This window comes from Theobroma cacao, chromosome 5 (assembly GCF_053813885.1).
Source record: "Theobroma cacao isolate CCN51 chromosome 5, ASM5381388v1, whole genome shotgun sequence".
NCBI classification, from domain to species: Eukaryota; Viridiplantae; Streptophyta; class Magnoliopsida; order Malvales; family Malvaceae; genus Theobroma; species Theobroma cacao.
In genome coordinates this window covers 6,521,855-6,542,794 of record NC_142643.1, presented here as the reverse complement: position 1 = coordinate 6,542,794, position 20,940 = coordinate 6,521,855, and the positions used below count along the sequence as shown (strand labels likewise).

The 20,940-nt window shown below is 35.5% G+C and overlaps 4 protein-coding genes and 1 non-coding gene across 5 annotated transcripts; all 5 read left to right on the top strand.

The window, feature by feature from the left end:
* The first annotated feature begins 110 nt into the window (after positions 1 to 110).
* Positions 111 to 2,788, top strand: LOC18598288 (uncharacterized). Its single transcript, XM_007027759.3, has 3 exons — positions 111 to 526; positions 1,404 to 1,457; positions 2,429 to 2,788. Exons 1-3 carry the CDS (start codon positions 158 to 160, stop codon positions 2,660 to 2,662), a joined length of 657 nt encoding a protein of 218 aa, XP_007027821.1. The 5' UTR covers positions 111 to 157; the 3' UTR covers positions 2,663 to 2,788.
* A 2,157-nt stretch (positions 2,789 to 4,945) lies between these two features.
* LOC18598286 (chaperone protein dnaJ-like protein) lies at positions 4,946 to 7,928 on the top strand. Its single transcript, XM_007027756.3, has 8 exons — positions 4,946 to 5,262; positions 5,590 to 5,707; positions 6,031 to 6,150; positions 6,364 to 6,450; positions 6,892 to 6,968; positions 7,100 to 7,227; positions 7,414 to 7,550; positions 7,640 to 7,928. The coding sequence occupies exons 1-8, from the start codon at positions 5,075 to 5,077 to the stop codon at positions 7,715 to 7,717; spliced, it is 933 nt and encodes a 310-aa protein (XP_007027818.2). The 5' UTR covers positions 4,946 to 5,074; the 3' UTR covers positions 7,718 to 7,928.
* Positions 7,929 to 8,195: 267 nt separating this feature from the next.
* On the top strand, positions 8,196 to 8,275 carry TRNAL-UAG (transfer RNA leucine (anticodon UAG)). The gene has a single exon. It is a non-coding gene; the product is annotated as a tRNA-Leu (tRNA).
* Positions 8,276 to 8,399: 124 nt separating this feature from the next.
* Positions 8,400 to 10,422, top strand: LOC18598285 (alpha/beta-Hydrolases superfamily protein). Its single transcript, XM_007027754.3, has 5 exons — positions 8,400 to 8,694; positions 8,778 to 9,016; positions 9,135 to 9,247; positions 9,722 to 9,862; positions 9,971 to 10,422. Exons 1-5 carry the CDS (start codon positions 8,433 to 8,435, stop codon positions 10,221 to 10,223), a joined length of 1,008 nt encoding a protein of 335 aa, XP_007027816.3. The 5' UTR covers positions 8,400 to 8,432; the 3' UTR covers positions 10,224 to 10,422.
* Positions 10,423 to 13,143: 2,721 nt separating this feature from the next.
* Positions 13,144 to 14,917, top strand: LOC18598283 (small ribosomal subunit protein uS11z). The gene is made up of 6 exons (XM_007027751.3): positions 13,144 to 13,274; positions 13,674 to 13,793; positions 13,871 to 13,916; positions 14,218 to 14,303; positions 14,413 to 14,542; positions 14,641 to 14,917. The coding sequence occupies exons 1-6, from the start codon at positions 13,272 to 13,274 to the stop codon at positions 14,706 to 14,708; spliced, it is 453 nt and encodes a 150-aa protein (XP_007027813.1). The 5' UTR covers positions 13,144 to 13,271; the 3' UTR covers positions 14,709 to 14,917.
* The last annotated feature ends 6,023 nt before the right edge of the window (positions 14,918 to 20,940 follow it).

Sequence of the window (20,940 nt, the reverse complement as noted above, 5' to 3'; positions counted from 1 at the left end):
AACTGTGTATGAGATTGTGCTTGCAAAGAAGAGTGGTAGAGGGCTTTTACTGTAGGTGATATTAGAAAAGGGGAAATCGACAATTGCATTATATTATGCTGACATGACATGCCATGCAAGCATATGATGAGCCACTCACCGCCTCTTAAAAATCCTAATGGATCTTATTCTTATCCGAGGTTCTCTTTCGCACTCTTCTTCCTTTCCAACTTCTCTCATGGCCAGCGCTTCGAGGCAGCCCCTCCACGCCACGGGCGCCATTCCGCCTGTGCAACACTCTTTCCAGCGGGTTATTTCCTCGTTACCCCTAGTATTCCTCGAGCATAAAAAGCAACGGCTGCCTTTTACCAAGCTGAGTGGACATTACGGCCAACGAAACCTGATTGTGAAGTTAATGGGAAAGGCTTCCGCAGGAAAGGATGACATTGTGCCCGCTGCTGATGACGAAGAAGACGGAATCTCTCTTGGTACCATGAAATTGCCTTCCAACACTGATCTTCAGAGATTTGAAACCTTGTTGTTTCAGGTAATTCTCAGCTTTACAATCACTACGTTTAGCAAGAATCCGATGCTAATTAAGGCAACAAAGCTGAAATAACTCAATAAAGCTGGAATAGCTCAGTTGGTCGGAGGTTTTTTTTCCTGGATTAAAAGCTTGTTTTTTCTTCTGGATTTTTTTATGTTCTTTTCAATGATAGTTTTTTTCCTGGATATTTTTGTTGTTCTTTCTATTAAAAAAAAAAGCGCTTTGTTTTTTTCCCTGAATTTTGTTATGTTATTTCTAAAAAATGCTTGTACATGTTGATGCTTCACCAGTAATTGACAACTGGATTTTTTATTCTAAAAAAGCCTTGTCCATATTAATGCTTTACCAGTAATTGACCAATGAAAAAGTTTCATTCAGGTTTTGCTTTGGTATTGTCCATACTCCATGTCCAAGTTGTTTACTTGGCTGTTTTATTTGCCACTAAAGGAAAGTCTTGCTTGCTCACACGTCCGAACAATAAACAAAATTCAGAATTTCTTTTTTATTTTCTAATGATAGATTCACTTTCCAGTTCTTCCTGCCATGGATGTTTCTGTCCATTTCCTTCAATGTCGTGGAAGTGATACAAAAGAACACGTAGAATCACATTGAAGTTTTCATCAGACTATTTGTCTTTTTGGATAAATAAAGATTTCCTTCAGCCAAAGCAATCTCGCTACAAAGCACACAAGCTGCCAAAATCCAGGGCAGTCACATAGCAAAAGCTGAAAAAATAATACAACTGAAAAGAAACAGATTGAAAAAACTCCAAGTGAATGCTCTAAGATGCGTCCTTGAATCTGCGATTCTTGCAAAGTAGACTGTTCTATCAGAGTATTTGAGTTTTGTCTGTATTCTTTCTTTGTTTCTATAACAGTGGGCCAACAGTCTATGCCAAGGAGCGAATGTGCCACTTCCAATACCTTTAAAGGTTTGTCATTAGAATTCTCGTTAACTTAAAGTTTTTGAATGGTAATTGCACATAGGCACATGTTCATGGAATGTGACAATGCGTATATTCATCAGTAGCCATAGCCCTCAAAACTTCATATTCTAGATGGATAAGATCAGCCAAGGTGATACAGGCTACTGACATTAGTTAAAGTTCATTTGCCACTGGTATGTTAAGTCCCTTTTTGGAGGAATTAACTGGTATGTTAACTCAGTCTAGTCATAATGCTAAGAAGACTATTCTTCAGGTCTATTTCGGAGGAACATTTAATGTGTGCATCACATATAAAGGATTGAAACTCACACTACTCGTCATTCCCAATTTAGCATGTCAAAGCTAGCTTTGGCTTCTTGATGGACCAGATGTTTGTGCTTACCATCTTATATGAATTGAAGTTTATGGCTATTATTTCATCACAAACAAGTTTGTGGCTATTATTTTTATAGTACTTATTTTATTTGGCCTACAACTTTAAGTTGTTCAAATTGATATAAAGATGTCTTGCTAGATATGTGACAAATTGAGTTTCTATCTTCATGCCACATTTGTTTAGTGTAAGGCCTTATGTGAATTTGAAATATATAAGATGACATCTGCTGTCCTATGTGTTTTTTTTTTTTTTTTTTGTTTTGCAATAACTGGAAGATTTTGTATGGTGAACCATTATTCCTATTGATCTAACTGTATCATATTGGTGTTTAAACCTTGTTTTTTCCCCAAGTCTTGTCCGGGTTATTAGTTTCAGTTCTTTTGCAGTAAACATGGTTTTAATATTCTAACCAGCACATGTTAATGTATGACTTCATCCTGACCTTGGGGATTCTTATTGGACGTCATTTGTTTATTGCTCTGTTTGTTATCTATTAGGATAAACATGCTATGCATAAGACGGACAATGAAGTTACAACTCCTATTGGCCATAAATGTTTCTTCACTTTTTGTTCATACAGATTGACAAAATACCAGGTGGAGCTAGACTTGGTTTTATTACGATTGGAGATGGAAAGACTGATGTCCTGGTGTATATAGATTGCCTAGTCTTTCCAGCAACAGATGGTTCAGGTCCAATGTTTCGAGCAATAAGAAATGGACCCTTAAAAGATCAGTCTCCCCCTGGTGAGCCAAGGATCATGAGAAGTCTTCTTCAAGCCCTGCAGAAGTCAGTTGAAATTGCTAGAGTTTGAGCAAGACTTTGTTTGATACGTAGCACTATTTTCCCATATCCCCCACCTGCCACCTTCTTTATCTCTCTTTCCTAGATAAAGATACTATTTCTAAACTAAAGATATATAAACTTGATAATTCTTTTACACCGGAGCATTTGACACATTGGTTAGTGCATGATTTTCTTCTCAAAAAGAGTAAAGTTTGAATCCTTCTTCCCCTAAATATATATATAAATAAAAACCTTGATGATTCTTCAATATCAAGAGGTCTAAGTCCAGTCATGTTTATTTTATATTCATTTTCGAAGATACACATAAAAATTGGAAACGAGAAGGAATAGTATGATGCTTTCTTTCTTTTTTTGGAAATGATACACAATAAATTACTGCAGCAACGGTTATAAGTGGCATAAACCAATAAGTATGTCTGTGCTGTTTTAAATGCTGTTAACAACAAGAGGAAAATTCTTTTCTGTTACCATGATTTACTTATATACTTCCAAATTGGTTGACAAGAAAGAAACATTTTCTATCGTTTCTCTGTTCTTTGAATAATCTGTAAAGAAATTTAATTATACATTGTCAAGGAGCATAGGTCTAGATGATATGCCAACTCCATTGTCTCCTTGTGAATGCAATGGATTCTTCATGCAGAATTAATGATGTTATAGCTCTCCTTGAACAAAATATATGGTAAAAAAAAAAAGAAAATTTCTTCATCCAGTTACTTCCTATGGGGCAGTGTTTATCCTATAAATTAATTGAATATGAAACTGAAATGCTTCTTGTCTTCTCTTCATTGCTCATGACTTAAAGTCAATAGACATCACTGGAAGGTCCCGAAACTTTCAGTTCTGGGTTTAAAAAAAAATGGAGAAACCAGCAGATTTAAAACAAATGCTTCCTGATGGAGAAGATGGTTATGATGCTGTTGTTGTGGGGTCTGGATATGGGGGTTCTGTTGCTGCTTGTCGGTTGGCAGGAGTCAAGGTATGCCTGGCTGAGAAGGGCAGAAAATGGGAAGCTAAGGATCATGTCAGCTGTGAGGATGGAGAGTCGGAGTATAGGTGTCAGCTTTGGCCCAAGGGATGCTTTGTTTCAGGTCAGTCTCCTGTTCCACACAACATAAATTATTTGAGGATATTTTAATAGGAAGACTGTGCTTCTGTTCTTGGCGCTGACAATCATTTTCATATTTATGACATGAGTTTGAAACCTGATTAAAGTCATAATTTATCTTAACTATAGTGTAAACAAAATTATGATTATTATTATTTAATGAAATTACAGGTTAATGAACCCAAATGATTCACTGGCAACTGTGGCTTGTGGGATTGGTGGAGGTTCACTAGTGAATGCGGGAATAACGCCGCCAAACCCAGTTCTTACTAGAAGAAATTCGAAACGGCCAAAGGAATGGGAATGGGACTGGGATAGTTGGTGAAGCTTCTGCTGCGACAATGTTGAGAATACGAAGTGTTCCTGGCCAGTTCCCCATTGCCAAAGTTATGAAAGAAATAGATTACGGAGAGGTAGAAGAAATGGTTCAGGATTCAATGAAGTTAAGCATGAATTTTGATCTTGGAGAGCCCCCATCCAGATTACTGATGCATCAAAATCTGGATATCTGCAAAGCTTGTGGAAATTGTCTTGCTGGGTGTCCATATAATGCCAAGAATTCTACTGACAAAAATTATCTTGTATCAGCAATTCAGGCATATCCTCTTTAACTTTTGATACATTAATTTCAGATACCAGGCTTATTCCTTTATTTGCTTTGGTTGCATTAGTTTTCTTAACTGTGAAATGCTTTTCAGTTGCTTCTGTGATTTCAAGCTGAAAAATTCACATACATGCCAAAGGATAACAAGTGTAGCTTAGCTGGCCAATTTAAACCATTTTTACTTTGTTGAATCTGAAACTTGATTCTGGATTGTTGTTTATGATGATAGTGCGTTTTCTTGTAACGAGTCCATTAGTGAGTATACTTTGTTGTTTCATTATTTATAAAAGCCTATAACAAGGCAACATCATGTCCAAATGATGTAAAATAAAAAGATAAAACTGAAAATATTTTCAATCAGTCTCTTGTAAGTATAAAATGTAAAATGTAATTAGTTTATTTTTTTTATAAGAATTTATTGAATTAAAAATAAAAATACAAAAATTTAATTAAACGTAATAAAAATAAAAATTTATTTAACTTTTTTTTGAGCAATTTAAAATTTTTTAAAATATTATATCAATATAAATCTATTAAAAATAATTTGTTTAATAAAAATAAAAATTAACTAACGGACCCTTACATTGTGATGGGTTAGGGTAGAGAGTCGAGACAACAAGGGGAAGCAAGAAGTTAGGCCAATATCACGTAAAAACCCTATCTTAATTCTTAACTCAATGAGAAATTGAAAAAGAAAGAAAAAAAAAATGACCACTTTCCATTTCTACACTCCTCTTCTTCCTCTTCCTACGACTTCTCCTCCAAGTTTCAAAACCCTGATTCCATTGAATGGAAATTCTAAATTCCTCTCTTCACCTAGACATTCTTCTCCTTCTTCATTCCTCTGTTTTTCCTCTAAAAACAACCCTTCCCCTTCTGCTGATAACAATACCAGGTTCGTTCCTCAATTCCCCTTTCATTTTCGTTTCTTATCAATTTTTTTTTTGTTTATCGAAGTCAAGTTTCTGGTAATGAAACCTAGAAAATCAGAATTACATTGCTACTGCATGGCAATGGAAAACTCGAATATTTCTATGCTGAAAGTTGTTAAATTATTGATTTTTTTTTAAAATCCCGATGTACTAACTACTTACTTTTTAAATGGGTTTCTCATTTTGATTGTCTTATAAGTAATTTTTTTTTTTTTACTTTGAGTTTACTTTTGGTTGCTCTCATTGTTAATTTCAAATGAATGAAAAGTTTTTTGTTTCTCAACTTTCAGTAACTTTTGCATCATTGAGGGACCGGAGACTGTTCGGGATTTTGGGCAGATGCAGCTGCAGGAAATTGAAGATAATATAAGGAGTAGGCGCAATAGGATCTTTCTTCTCATGGAAGAGGTAATGTTTCATATTTAAGATGTTTTATTTTATCTATAAAAAAAATTGTTTTGATTTAATCTGGGTCTTTTCGTAAGGGTTGAAAGTACATATTGTATAGAGAAGGAATCTTTGTATGTGACAACAAGTCAGTATTATAAATCCTTCGCATTGCTCCTTGAAGCTCTTTATCTGATGCACATATAGACTTGGAAGTAGTTTTGGGTTATTACCATCCGTCCATAAAATAGGGTCAAAAAGGGTTGCCAAATAGGATAATGCTTTTTTGCATTCGATTGAGTTGTTCTCTTTTTTATTTTCATTTTAAAATATAATTTGTATAGGTAAGGAGATTGCGGATACAACAGCGAATAAAGAATGTGAAAGTTATCAATGAGAATGGCAATGAAGAAATAGATGAGATGCCCGACATTCCGTCTTCAATTCCTTTTCTCTCTTATGTGGTGAGTTTAAGGTCCAGATATATTGTCAGTTTGACATTTTATGCTTAATTAGTAGAGGCACGTATAGGGAAGACATGCCTTAAAAAGCAATGCTATCTATCTGGGAAATAGCATGCCTTATAAAAAAAACAACCCTATATTGAGATCTGTTGTTAGTGATGCATTTTATGTTTTCATTGTTTACTAATCTTCTTCATCTTTCTGTTGAAGCAGACACCGAAGACCATGAAGCAGCTCTACTTCACAAGCCTAGCATTTATATCTGGAATAATTGTATTTGGAGGTCTTATTGCACCAACAGTAGGTGCTAAGTACTTTTAATTTTATTTTTAGTTTTTCATAAATACAAGTTGTAGTGTTCATGCTTAAATTTGATTTAAAGTTGTCATTTCCTTCTTTTAACTATCATATATGGCATTCATAGACTTGTTTCTAATTGTTTATGGTTAAATTATGAGAGTTTAGTTACTTATATATGAAAAAATAGAGAACGGGCTATGGACCAAAGTAAAGGTTACCATGGCTGGACTGAAGTGATGTATGTTCTCGTTTTCATTTGAACAAGTCCTTTATTCTGTGTTTGTTAATCGGTTAGATTTAGTGCCTAGGCTAACTACAACCAACCAATGTCTCACTTGATTCGAATGCCAAGTGCATGTCCTGTTGTATCACAGTTGATCTAAATATATTTGTCTCTAATCACTGGTTGTTTTTGTTATTGTAATCTACTTTTCATGGCAGCTGGAACTAAAATTAGGTTTAGGAGGTACTTCATATGAAGACTTTATACGCAACATGCATCTGCCATTGCAGTTGAGGTATTCATCCGCTTATCCTCATTTACTAATTTTGAAACCTAGAGTAACTACTGCTTTGGTGCAAATGACCATGGAATTGGATAATTAAAGTCTTTGAATTACACTGAAAACTTATTGGTTTCTTGATTCAGTCAAGTTGATCCCATCGTGGCATCCTTTTCAGGAGGGGTGGTGGGTGTAATTTCAGCCTTGATGCTAATTGAAGCCAACAATGTTGAGCAACAAGAGAAGAAAAGGTGTAAATATTGCCATGGAAATGGTATGTATTAGTTTGTTCTGAGGACATGCTCTTTTCCTTTATTTACTTCTGGTAACTCTATTTTATTCCTTCAGACTATTTGAAGTAGTACTTTTTTGCCTAATGCACTCTTTCCCTCAACAAAGGAAAAATCATCTGAGTTTCTACTAATTTTCATTTGGTTTTTTGTGGTTATCCTAAGAGCAGGTTATTTGGGCTGTGCAAAATGTTCAGCGAGTGGCGTATGCTTGAACATTGATCCTATCTCACTATCCAGTGCTTCTGGTCAGCCTTTGAAAGTGCCTACTACTCAGAGGTGTCCGAACTGCTCCGGTTCAGGAAAGGTAAACTGGATATACACAATCCTAAGATCACCTATATATGGTTTATTGAGTTTTCAGAATTCAGAAGCTAATTGTCAGTTCTAACTTAGGTGATGTGCCCAACTTGTCTGTGCACCGGGATGCTGATGGCTAGCGAACATGACCCACGGATTGATCCATTTGACTAAAGAAGGTTGAAGACTCTCCATTTTCCCCCCTCAAATTTTCAGGATGACAAGCTATTGAGCCCCTTACCTCCACCCCCCATTAAATGAAAGTAAACAAAGAAGGAAAATAGAAGACTAGAAAAGTAGGGAATGTGGGAGGAATGTTAAATGTATGATTGGTTAATGATTGCAAATGTCATAATGGTTAATACAGTCTCGTTCTTGCCTTTTATCTATTCCTGCAGATCAGGAAGTATGTTCCTTTATTATTGTAAGAAGTTGTAACAAGCGAAAATGTAATCAAGGTCCGTTATTTAAACTGCATCATTTGAATATAAATTTAAACTTAGCAAAAATAATTTAGTTAATAGAACTTATTTGAGGGTGAACTTTTAAGTCAAGCGATTGCATCCATCAGTTAACGGGCAGTTAAGTTATTTTCAAGTGGTAGAGATGTAAACAAGGAATATTTAATTTTCTGTTGAACAACTGCCCGGAAGACAGTTTGGCCGAGTGGTCTAAGGCGCCAGATTTAGGCTCTGGTCCGGAAGGGCGTGGGTTCAAATCCCACAGCTGTCATATTTTTAATTTTTTCCATTCTGCTTAAACGCGACGTCGTTTAACTTTTTGATTATTCCCAGCTAATACGACATCGTTGAACTTTTGTTTTTCCCCTTCTCCTTTTAATTGATCTGGCAGCCATTACAGAGTTCGGAAGAAGCAAGCGAGTTACCACATGGCTCGACTCATTAGAAACAAAGTAATTCCCAGTAATCTCTCGACTCGCTTCCTTAATTCACCGAGTTCCCTGCTGACTCATCCCCAAACTATCTCGAAAAGATCGCTACAAACCCTAGCTTACGAAGAAATGCAAGCCAATCCAAACAAACCCTACACTGACACTGCTTTGATCCTCCACGGCCTCCTCGGCTCCGCCCGCAACTGGCGTTCCTTTTCCCGCAACCTCGCCTCCTGTCTCTCCACCTCCCCTTCTTCTGGTAATTAACCCCCCCTCCGGTTTGTTTCCTGAGAAAAATTGGAAATAAAAGAAAAGTCTCTAATTTATTTATTTATTCTGTAGAGTGGAGGATGGTGCTGGCGGATTTGAGGAATCATGGGAAGTCAGCGGAGATAGAAGGATTGGATCCACCGCATGATATGGTAAATGCAGCCAAAGATTTGGGAAATTTGGTAAATTCCAAAGGCTGGGATTGGCCTGATGTTGTCATTGGCCACTCTATGGGTGGCAAAGTTGCATTGCAATTTGCCCAGAGCTGTGTCAATAGAGAGTATGGTGAAAATGTCAAACTTCCCAAACAGGTATCTACTGCTTCATTGCCCGAATTCCCAAAAATCCTTGTTGCTTTTGCTGATTGTATGTGTTTGAGAACTTAATTTTTGCGAATTTTATTTTATTTTATTTACTGGTGCAGAGCAGCTGTGGGTACTCGATTCTGTCCCTGGAAAAGTTACCTCTGAAAATAGTGATGGTGAAGTAGAAAATGTTTTACAGACCTTGCAAAATTTACCTTCAATGGTGCCGTCACGGAAGTAAAGCCTTTGCTCCTCGTGTGGCATGTTTTTTTTATCTTCATGCATTGTTTTCTTTGTTTAATGGCCCTGTTATCTATTGGATAATTCGTCTCAAACCTGTATTTATATATATCATTGAGCCTTAAAATGAAATCACTAGAATCTTAAATCTAAAGATGGTTTGGATTCAAGGGAAGATGATTGTTCGGCATTTAGCTATTTGTTTTAAACTATTAATTGCCCATTGAAAATTGTTATTTAGAGCCACGGAAGAACTTTAATGCATCTCTACAGTATTAATGAGTCAGTGGCCAATACTTCAGTTGTGCTTTAGTCATTCAGCATGAATTGCGATGGTAGATCATTTTATCCTTTGTTCTGTGATATGACAGTGAAGTTGAGAAGCATAATTTGACTAATAATTTTGTCCTTTTGGATGATATGTAGATCAAAAATATGCTCCTCTTGTGTACTTATATTATCTACTCTCAGGTGGCTTGTTAACCATATGATTGAACTTGGGTTCTCTAAGTCATTGTCGGAGTGGATAGGCACCAACCTCAAGAAATCCGGAGAACAAGAGACATGGGCTTTTAATCTTGAAGGTGCTGTCCAGATGTTTCATTCCTACAGGTTATAATATTTAATGATACCACATTGATAAACTTATCCCACTTTTAATTTGCCCACATCTTTTCTTTGCAGGCTTATTAGTGAATTAATCAATGTAAAATTTTGTAGGGAGATGTCCTATTGGTCCCTGTTGGAGCACCCTCCAAAAGGACTGGAGATAGCAATTGTCCGTGCAGAGAAAAGTGACCAGTGGGACACAGATGTGATTAATCAGCTTCAAAGGCTTGCTGGTCAGAAAGGAGATGGATCTGCTGGGAAAATTTCAGTTCATGTTCTTCCCAATTCAGGCCATTGGGTTCATGTGGATAATCCCAAGGGCCTTCTTGAGATTGTGGCACCCAAGGTGAAGTGCCTGTTCTGATGTAATTTTAAGAGGCTTTTGGGGCATACAGTGATGGTGTGATACAGGTATAAACCCATTTTGCTTTGGGATTATAAAACACTCTTAATTTAGTCATTAGGCTACTAGGGTGACTTAATTGGGGGAACACGTTTGAATGAAATTTCCTAAGATTGCAATAATCTTGTTGGCAAAAGCAATATCTATTATTGTTGTTTTATTTGGTATTGTTGAAACCAACTGCTATCTCTGCTTATATTGTTCTATTTTGAATATGTTTAATTCATTAGCATCATCAGATGACTATTATAGTTCTTGGAATGGTTATTAATTCATTTTCAAATCCTATGATGAATGTGCTGCTTCATACTGTCTAAAAGGTTTTCATTGCATGGCTGTAGACACATAGACAGAGTTATGCCCTGGAGCTATCTTTCTGGTCTCAATACAGCATTGTCACAATGAAAGATGCACGTATGATGTATTCCAGTTTGTTTCATGTATGGTGGGATGTTGGGCTCTAGTAACATCAAGGGATAAATTGTACTATTGTTCAAATTTCTATCTCTTTTCCTCCCCCTACATTTTAACATCAAGTAGAAATAGCAAGTGCCAAAGAATTATTGGATTTGACCTAGTGGTCGATTGATGGCCTCCCTTAGAGGGATGATTACCCGAGGCCGGGCCCCTGGGTTCTAGTTACCAAGGAGCCTTGCGCCCGTATTAACGTAATGCAAAAGAAGAAGAAGGTGGGGAGGCAACTGCCTAGTAAGTAAGGTAACAGTTAATCATTCTGTTGAAACTTGGAATGCCGAAGTGTAGGTTATAATCTCTATGAAAGGCCTTCTGATAAGGGATTCTACATAACGTTAGAGCAAAATAGATCAAGAGCGAAGACAAGTGGCCAAAAAGATACTTTTGAAGGGATATTCAGCATGTTGAAGGTAAAAGGTGTATGCAACTGCTGATAAAATAGACTGCAGCATGGCGCAAGCTAATCCGATCATTTCAGGGCCTGTGGCTTGGAGATGAATAGTAAAACCAGGGTAACTTGCTTTCCCACCTCCAGAAGACTCCTTCCTTTCCGGCCTTGCAAGCAATCTCGAGGATGCGTGTGATTGCAGCCGCAGACGACATTAACATGGCAATTAAAGCATATTGAGGTTTATTCACAGAGGAAAGCTGCTGATAGAAGCTCAATAAGAACATTGACTACGAGAAAGATCTATTCTGGGATGCTAACCTGAGTTTTGTTAAAACTATAATTAAAATGTTTCAAGAAAGAAAATAATGTTTGCTTCATAACTTAGAAAAGTGATAGAAAAAATCGTTTTCTCGTATTATTTCTGTCTACCTTTCGAGTTCTATCTCACTCAATCAAGAAACGAAGCATCTAATATTGAGATATCTCTGTTGGCGCCATGGATATCTCCATCATCCGTGTTGTCCATAAAAGTTTCTTCTAGCCAAGCTTCATGAATATGTTCTACATCATCCATGGTAGCTGTCAAATTTTCTGCAGGCCAAGCTTCCGGAATATCTCCTTCATCATCTGGGATGTCAATAAAATGTTCCAAAATATCCATGGCGCCATTGCTTTTTCAGCGAAGCATTTGGATGTATTCATAAATTTTCCACTCTCAAATTCTAAAGAGTTATAATGGTTTGCTTGGAATTTTATAATGGATTAGGTTATCATCATAAAGGCAAAATTATGCAATTATTTGATACAACAAGTCTAAAACTTTTACTTCAAATCTACACCAGCTCTAACTCTTGAATTTAACACAATCTGCGCAATTAAAATACTTTTGATACAAGCGAAAAGGAAACCAAAATCAGAAGTTAGGTAATTTTGATACTACCACTAGAGTATATCCAGACACCACTAATTAATCTAGTTATTTCTTGTTGAATTGATCACAACTTGTAATCTTGAGATTTCTTTCCCATACAAAAAATTGTACAAGACTTCTCCTTTCTCTTTTTCAAAAATGAAGTAGAACTAATATTCCGTTTCTTTATTTATTTTCATTCTTTATGCCTCACAGAAGGCTCATACTTATGGGGCTTGCTAAATTTTTATTTCATAGAATTTATTTTTTAATTATCTTTGCCTATAATTTCTTTCAAATACCAATCTTTTTTTGGAAATAAAATATCCTATAAACATTCTTTTGTAGGGATGTTAATAAGTACATTATAATCTGGTACCTGTATATTACCTTACCCTATTAAACAATATTAAGTTATCCTATAATTAGGTTCGACTAAATTTGGATAATAAAACTACTACTCATCATGAGTTCGGGTAGGGTTTAGATAGTGGTCTTAGGACACTCACTACCCGAATCATTATATATAATGATTTTAAATATTAGTTTTTAGTTTTATATATTATTATTTTTTGTTATAATTTTTTACTTAATGTAATACCTATTAAAATTCATTAATTGTTTTAAGTATGATTTTAAATTTTAAATTTTTTTATGAACTACTTTAATTTATTAAGTTAATTTTTATTAATAATATACATAAAAGTTTATTTATTTATTTATTTTATAATTAAGGGAGAGAGGATTCAAACTTTACTCTTTAAGTAGGAGATCATGCATTAACCAATGAGCTAAATGCTATTTTAATCAAATATTTAATAGATATAAATATTTAATAAATAATATTTAAAATATTTAAATACGGATTTCGAATAGAAACTTAATAGACTATTTTTAAAACTCGAGTAACCTATCAAATAAGATTTGGGTTAGGGCAATTTGAGAACCCTACTTATTATTCTTTTATCCAATAAATACCTAGGAAAACAAAAACGTTTATTAACAATCAGCAAAAACTAAATTTACAAGGACGCATTTACCCTGCTCCAACCTCAAACCAATGCAAGGTCCTTTTCGTCATTTCAGATCACGGCCACCAAAACCCTAGCTATAAATCGTAGCCGCTGATATCCAAGCTTCCCTTCGAAAGCCAGAGTCCTTGGAGGCTAAAGCATCAGCTAAAGCGCTCTCAGAAACCCTAGTTTCTCCAGCTCTCATTCATTAGCCGGAAGCCATGGTAAGTCTCTCTTCTCGTCTATTCGATTCTCGCCGGTAACTAAAGCTTGTCCGGCGGCTGAGAAAATGTTTGGGATTTGTGTATAGAAAATAGTTGAAAAGGAATCAATTTTACAGACTAAATTTAAAAACAATGTGATTTTATGTTTCTTTATTTTTTGAAAGGTTGATTTTATTTACTTTGCACCAGCTCTAGTATGTTTCTATGCTAGATAAACTGAAGTAAAATTAAAATAGGAAATGTGCGATGCTCTGTCTTAGTCTTGAAATGGGCAAGTTTAAATGGAATCATTTACTAATTGCATTAGGTTTTAACCTCGCATTCTTTGTCGGTGGTGTTTTTTGAGATGCAAATAGGATAGCCGATGTGATGTATTGATTGATTTGTGGTATTTTGTAGTCAAGGAGAAAGGTTAGGGAGCCCAAGGAGGAGAATACTAATCTTGGACCTGCTGTACGAGAGGGCGAGCATGTTTTCGGGGTGGCTCACATTTTTGCTTCATTTAATGACACATTTATCGTAAGTAATAACCTCTTCTATTTACATTGATTTTCTGTTAGTTCACTACCTTTAAAATGCTATGTTTGTATTTGCAGCATGTGACTGATTTGTCTGGGAGGGAAACAATGGTTCGCATCACTGGTATGTTTGATGCTTGCCTTTTGAAAACTGATTTCTTTTGCTATCCTGGGTTTCTGCTGTTATTGTTATCTCTAGATTTTTACAATTGTCTTCGTTGGTTCTAATAATTTTACTGCCCAACTCCCAAGTTGGATTTATGAAAAGGAACCAACTGCTTACTACTATAAAATCCAGTTAAAATGTTGTGATAAAAAAATGTTAATTTAACATTGCAACATGCCTTGATCTTCATAACTCAGCTTGGAGTTATTTCAGTGAATATTATTTTTTTTAACTCATTCCTTGTGTCTTTCAATTGTAGGTGGCATGAAGGTGAAAGCTGATAGGGATGAGTCTTCCCCTTATGCAGCCATGCTTGCAGCACAAGATGTTGCTCAACGTTGCAAGGTCTTATAGCTCACTCTCTGAATTTTTTTCTTGATCACTGACCCTCTGAATTGTGGTGCAATACATAGTTATGCAGTAAACTTATGCCTATTCATGTTTTTATCTGTAGGAGTTGGGTATTACTGCCTTGCATATCAAGCTCCGAGCAACTGGAGGGAACAAGACCAAGACACCTGGTCCTGGTGCCCAGTCAGCACTTAGAGCTCTTGCTCGTTCAGGGATGAAAATTGGTCGCATAGGTACAATGCGCTCATCCTTTTATTTCTCATGGTTTCTTAGGTTAGGTTCATTCACTTCAACTCCTGTAAATTGACATGAAACGTATTCTTCACCTCAGAGGATGTGACTCCCATTCCCACTGACAGTACCCGTAGAAAGGGTGGTAGACGTGGAAGAAGGCTGTGATTCATTGCTTCCTATCTTTTTCTCAGCTGCTGCTCCTATGCTGGAAGTTTTCTTTCTTTTTTTAAAACAATTTTCTGATTAGATTCAAGCTTGTTTTGCCCTGTTCTCTTGTTGCACATTTGTAGTTCTGGAATGGATTTTGATCTGAATTTACAAAGACAAAAGTTGTGGAACTATTCCATCCAACTTTAAAGATAAGCTTATAATTATTGTTCTTGGTTTTCCATGTGGAGGTGTAGGAACGCCCCTCTTATAATTAATTTTTATGGTTATGGCACCTTTTGTTTAATAGCAGTAAGACTTTTAATCTTAAACTGCCCCAAAAGATAAAAATCTTGCCAGTGCCAATTGATCTTCCCTTGAAGATAAGTCCAGCAGCTCAGGTTAAATTGAGTTTATAGAAAATGCCTGATTCTTATTTAAAGAAATTGGTTTCTGTAAATAGATTTCTTTTGAACTTGGATAACAAATTAACAGGGTTAGGTTTATTTTTTAATTTAACTTGGATAACAAATTAGCAGGGTAAGGTTTATTTTTAATCAACATGTGAAATAGTTTGTTTGGTTTGATTTTTTTAATTTATTTATTTTTTAAAAGTAGAAGTCAAGTTAAATAAGATTTTAAGAAGTTAAAAAAAAAGTAATTTTTTTGAAAATATCTAGTCTGTTTGTTTTTTTTTTTAGTTTAAATCAAATAAGATTTTCGAAAAGCTTTTAATTTTTTTTAAAAATATGAATTTTTAGGAAAATTTTCTTTTTGTTTTAAAATGTCTTCATCTATTAAAAATAATCTTAATATTATTCGTTTTATTATTAATTATAAATTTATATTATATAAAAATATTTTTTATATTTTTAAAATTTATTTTTAATAAATAAAAAAATTAAGTTAACTTGTTTCCATTGTAAATAAAAAAACTTGTGATTAATAAATAGTTAATTATTAAATACATTTTATGATAATTTTAATTAAAATTAAAATTTTTATAAGTTATATTATAAAATGATTTATCTATAAAAAAATTTATCAAAATAAATTTACCAAACAAATTTAATTTAATTTTAAAAATTATTTTTTTAAAAGCTTCATAATAATTTTTTAATTAAAAAAAATTTAACATAAAAAAAATTTCAAAAAAAATTCAAGAGCTTTTCTTTTAAAAACACGTCAATTTTTTAAGAAAAATTTTCTTTTTGCTTTAAAAATATCCTTATTTATTAAAAATAATCTCAATATTATTCATTTTTATTTTTATATAATTTATAATTAATTATAAACTTTATATTATATAAAAAATACTTTTTAAATTTTTAAATTTTTATTTAACCTGACTTTTACTTTTAAAAAAAACAAAACAAAAAAAATAAAAATAATGAATGAAAAAATTAGAAAAAGAAGAAAAAATGAAAAATGAAAAAAGAGTACTGGCAGGGCGCGGACGCACCTCACCAGTACCTGCATTGCAACGCCAAACGCATAAAAATGGCGTCTGGCACAGTAGTGGAGATGGCACTCGATTGATACACCCAACCAAAAAAATTGAGCATATAAAAAAGGTACTGTAGCCACAACAACGAGGGAGGAACAACAATAAAAAAACCCTAAAAAATCTTTAGCAACCTGCAAATCAAATTTCTAGTCTAGCAACTAGAAACAACCACAATCCATAATAAAAAAATACCAAAAAAATTAAAAATAAATAAAAAAATAAAAAAATTCACAATGAGAGAAAGCAAGTGGCTGTGTTTTTTTGGGAAATTTTTAGTTTGTTTTTAGGGAGATTTGGAGGGGTTTGTGTCGTTGGTTTCAGGAGAAGAGTCTTGGGTTTCCTGCCGTCGGTTAAAAGAGAGATTTTGGGGGTTTTGGGTTACCGTTTGGAGAGATCTAGAGCTTTTGGGTGGTCGACGAAAGGGAGGAAAGGGAGAGAGAGGGAGAGAGAGAGAGAGAGAGAACCAATCGGCCCCAAAGGAAGAGTCGGTCGGCGACATTTTGGGAGAGATCTAGAGTTGTCGAGCGAAAGAAAGGATAGAGAGAGAAAACCAATTAGCACTAAAGGGGAGAGTCGGTCGGTGACATTTTGAGAGAGATCTAGAGTTGTCGAGCAAAAGGCAGGAAAAAGAGATAGAGAAGGGGACCGGGCTGGCGCTGCAAGCTTGGGAGCTCAGTTGTCGTCGACGATAGCAGAAGGAAGGGAGAAAAAGGAAAGGTGCGACTGGAGAGTTAGAGGGGTGCGAAGGGTCGGCGGCTTTGAGAGGAGAAAAAGTAGAAAGTGAAGTGCAAAAAAATAGCTAACATAGTTAGAGTCTAAAAACACCAAACGACGTCGTTTTTTGGCCTTCCAAAGAGTTTCTCTCTTTCATCACTTTGAACGGCGTCGTTCTTGGGCACTTGGGAGTGGTTGCCGGTTAAGCATTGAATCAGTGCATTTCAGGGGAGATCTAGTGGGCTTTTGTGGGGTAGGCTAGTTGTGGCAGGCTATCTGGGTTAGACTATTGTCAGCCCATTGAAGGTATACCTCTTACTTTCTCTAATGTTAACTTTGTGATATTGTGTTAGATTCATTATTTAAATAGGAAAATAATTAATTTAGCTTAATTAGAATAAAAGATATACTATAATTTTTTTTTAAATGACAAAAGAAAACATAAATTATATGGAAGGTTGGGATCTTAGATAAAACTGTAAAACACATAAGTATGTGAATTTATATAGGTAACATAGGAATGAATTATGAAAAATAAAAAAATAATAAATAGAATTCTCATTTGTGGATGATAAACTTGTTCAAAGAAATAGTTTTATAAAAATAGAGAGATGATGAAAATGGGATAAAAATGAATTCAATACCGATGATGGGATGATTGGTCGGGATGTAAGGAGTTGTAATCCCGGGCTAATTTTTCCTAGGTTCGAAATCCGAATTAAAGCTCCACCAATACGATGGGAGAGCCTCCATTTCGAGATTTTGAGATTTTTATTTTAAATAATTAAAAAAATTACTACATAAAAATTAGTTAAAAAATTAATAAAATATAAAAAAATATAATAAAAAATATAATAATAATAAAAATAAAATAAAGATAAGCTTCACAAGCCTAGTATAGATTTCTATCGTATCATGCATATCATGGCATATACACATTTTTGTTCACTAGTTAAGTCCCGATGATGGGATTTTTCAAAGATCTTGCGAAAGCGAGTTTCTCTCGAAAAACTCCCTAGGTAAAAAGATGTCCCCGGATCCCACCAGTATGATGGGAGGGCTCGAAAAATATCTTTAATAAAAAGACTTTTGGTCGTAATACGTTCAAATTCATGAAAATATTGTATTTTTTAAAAAATGTATGATAACCCCGATTATGGGATTTATTCGTCGAATTTGCGAAGGCGAATTTCTCGAATAATTCCCTAAGTGAGAGAATACCCCTAGATCCCACCAGTATGAAGGGCGGATCCGAGAGAACGTCCTCGATAAAAGGTTATTCGTCCGATATTTTTTATCTCACGTCATGAATTTCATCTTACCTCACATTTGCGTTTCATTTTAGAATCAAATAAAATAATTTAATAAATTGGAGATAAAATAAGCAAATTATAGCTAAGGAAATATAATGAACTTAAAGATTAAAGCCCAATAGGATAATCTAAAAATGGTACCGTTCATGGAACGAGCGTCTTAGGGGTGCTAATTCTTCCTTGGGCGTAACTGTACTCCTGAACCTAGATCTAGAAAAACGTAGACCAATTTAAGATTCTTTCGACGGGCTTAAAATTAATTTAAGACTTCGTCGATTAGAATCGAGTCAATAGGTGACCAATCACACCTAGAAAAAAGATTGGTGGTGACTCTTAGTGTGTCTTCATCACGTCTGACTGTCGGGTTCTCGAACTCGCACATTATGACAGGTGATGACTCCACTAGGGACTGTTGAGAGTCGAACCATTAAATAATAATAGGTTATCCAAGGCTTTAAATAATTAATGTTTCCTTAGTATTAATGATTTGCTCTGCATATTTTGTTTGATGCATTTGTTTATTTCGTATTTATTACTTTATAGCTTTTAATAATTGTGGGGATTTAGGATAGAGGGATGTGAGATTATTGGTCCAAAATCAATGTGTTCCTTCACACACACACAACACATTTTGCATTCATTCATAAGCCCTCTACCCGGGCTATGTCCATTTTTAGGAGGGAGTTTAGTAGCTACGCTCTCGTGAGGTGATAACCTCCGCACGGGCTAGTGAAGACTCCCACTCAAATCGAACCTAGTTCGTTTAAAGCTGTAATGGGTGAGGACCGGGGTGCCTTACTAGTCCGTGTGGACGATAGTGAGGAACGATTTGGGAACCTTTAGCTCCGTCTATAATCCCAGCTCAGCATATAGAATACCAAGAGCAGCTTATTCCTAGGTAGGGCCTTACCCGTGAGAGTGTACCCTATAAATAGGTACACATGAAGGAACTTCTTCTACTCCCTCTGTTTTAAATTTTCCCACGAGATAATAAAGTATCGTGGAGTAGATAATGTCTAATGACGTTAGTAATACCTATGATTCTAATTATTATTCTCTCATTATTTTTAACATTTTATTATTTTTACTATACTAACTTAAGTTTATTTTGCTTGTCATATGCATTTTACATGCTTATTTGCATACATCACAATTGCATATAGGAGAAATATTGGTTGCACAACACTCAACCGAAGAGATCTCGGTTACATCCATGACATCGTCATCAGCAAGTCCACTCAATAAGTACAGAAATGACTATGAGATAGAGTTACAGATGAGGCAAGCTCAGCAAGAAAAAGGAGATTATTTGACTCAAGGACATGTCTCAACTTTGCCAGAGAGAGTTCACCTTGATCTTCAGCAAAATGATTTCACGAAAATGATAAGTATTTGGGAACAGTGAAGACGCGTTCACCGAGATAATTTTCAGAGCAAGTATGGACATATTGCATGGCTCCTCTATGTACCCGTAGATGACCAAATGCTCAGAGCTATTGTCCAGTTTTGGGATCCTTCGTAATGTTGCTTTGTGTTTAACAAGGTGGACATGACCCTGACTATAGAAGAATACTCCTTTCTACTCTAAATAGAGCAGATGCAACCAAATAAGATATATTGGAGGGCCCAGAAGACTGGACACCGGCGAAAGTTGGCCAAATTGCTAAGTATGACTACTGGAGAGGTGGATCAACATTTGAAAAAGAAAGGGGACACAGATGCCTTCTATGGAGCTTATTGAATGGGTACATTAGAAAACACATGGAAGATTAGCAAGGTTTCCTAACTTTTGCGATGATAATATATGGCTTAGTGGTCTTTCCGAAGGTTCTGGGTCATGTGGAGGTATCAGTTATAGACTTCTTCGACCAGGTAACAAGGAATATCAACCTGGCTCCATCCATCTTAGCCGAAACCTTTAGATCATTGAATTACTATCGACACAAAGGTGAGGGGCGTTTCATCGAGTGTGCCCAACTTCTAACCTTATGGATTAAAAGCCATTTTGAATGTAAGGTAAGCAAATTTTGAAAGCCTTTTCTATCTACGAGTTGTCTTGTCCTCGAGTTTTGCAAGAGTGAATGGCCGGATAGCAAGAGGAAAGAAGAGTGGATCGCAAGGCTTAGGAGGTTGATAAACGTCGAAATAACTTGGAGAGCCCCTTGGATGCCACAGATGCAAGCGATGTATAAGTGTGGGGACAAGCCATGGATGCCGCTGATGGGACCATGGGGAGCCATTAGTTATGCATCGATAATGGTACAAAGACAATTTGGATTCGAGCAATTCGTACCTATGATTCACCAGCTTAATCAGTTAGAGTTTGCATACGGAGAGTTGAAAACTCTGAAAAAAATTGAGAAAATTGTGCAAGATTGGAGGAAAACGAGCAGGATAGATCAAGGGAGGTTTACCGATGAAGTCACCACAGGATATGTGACTTGGCATGCACAAAGGGTGAAAGATGTCGTGTGCCCCCTAGAAAATGCATCAAAGCATCTTGTAAACCCAGAACCCCAAGATGTCCTATTAGAAAGCGAGTTGACAAGGAAAAAACTTCAGAAAGAGATGGTAAACATGAAGCGGGGACATGAGGATGAGCTAGAAGAAATGAAGAAAGAGACAATAAGAAAGGTATGGATGGCTTTGGAAGAGTGAGATGAATGGCGAAGCAAGTTTGAGGGATCGAACGCAGCAAATTCTTCTTTGATGGCCA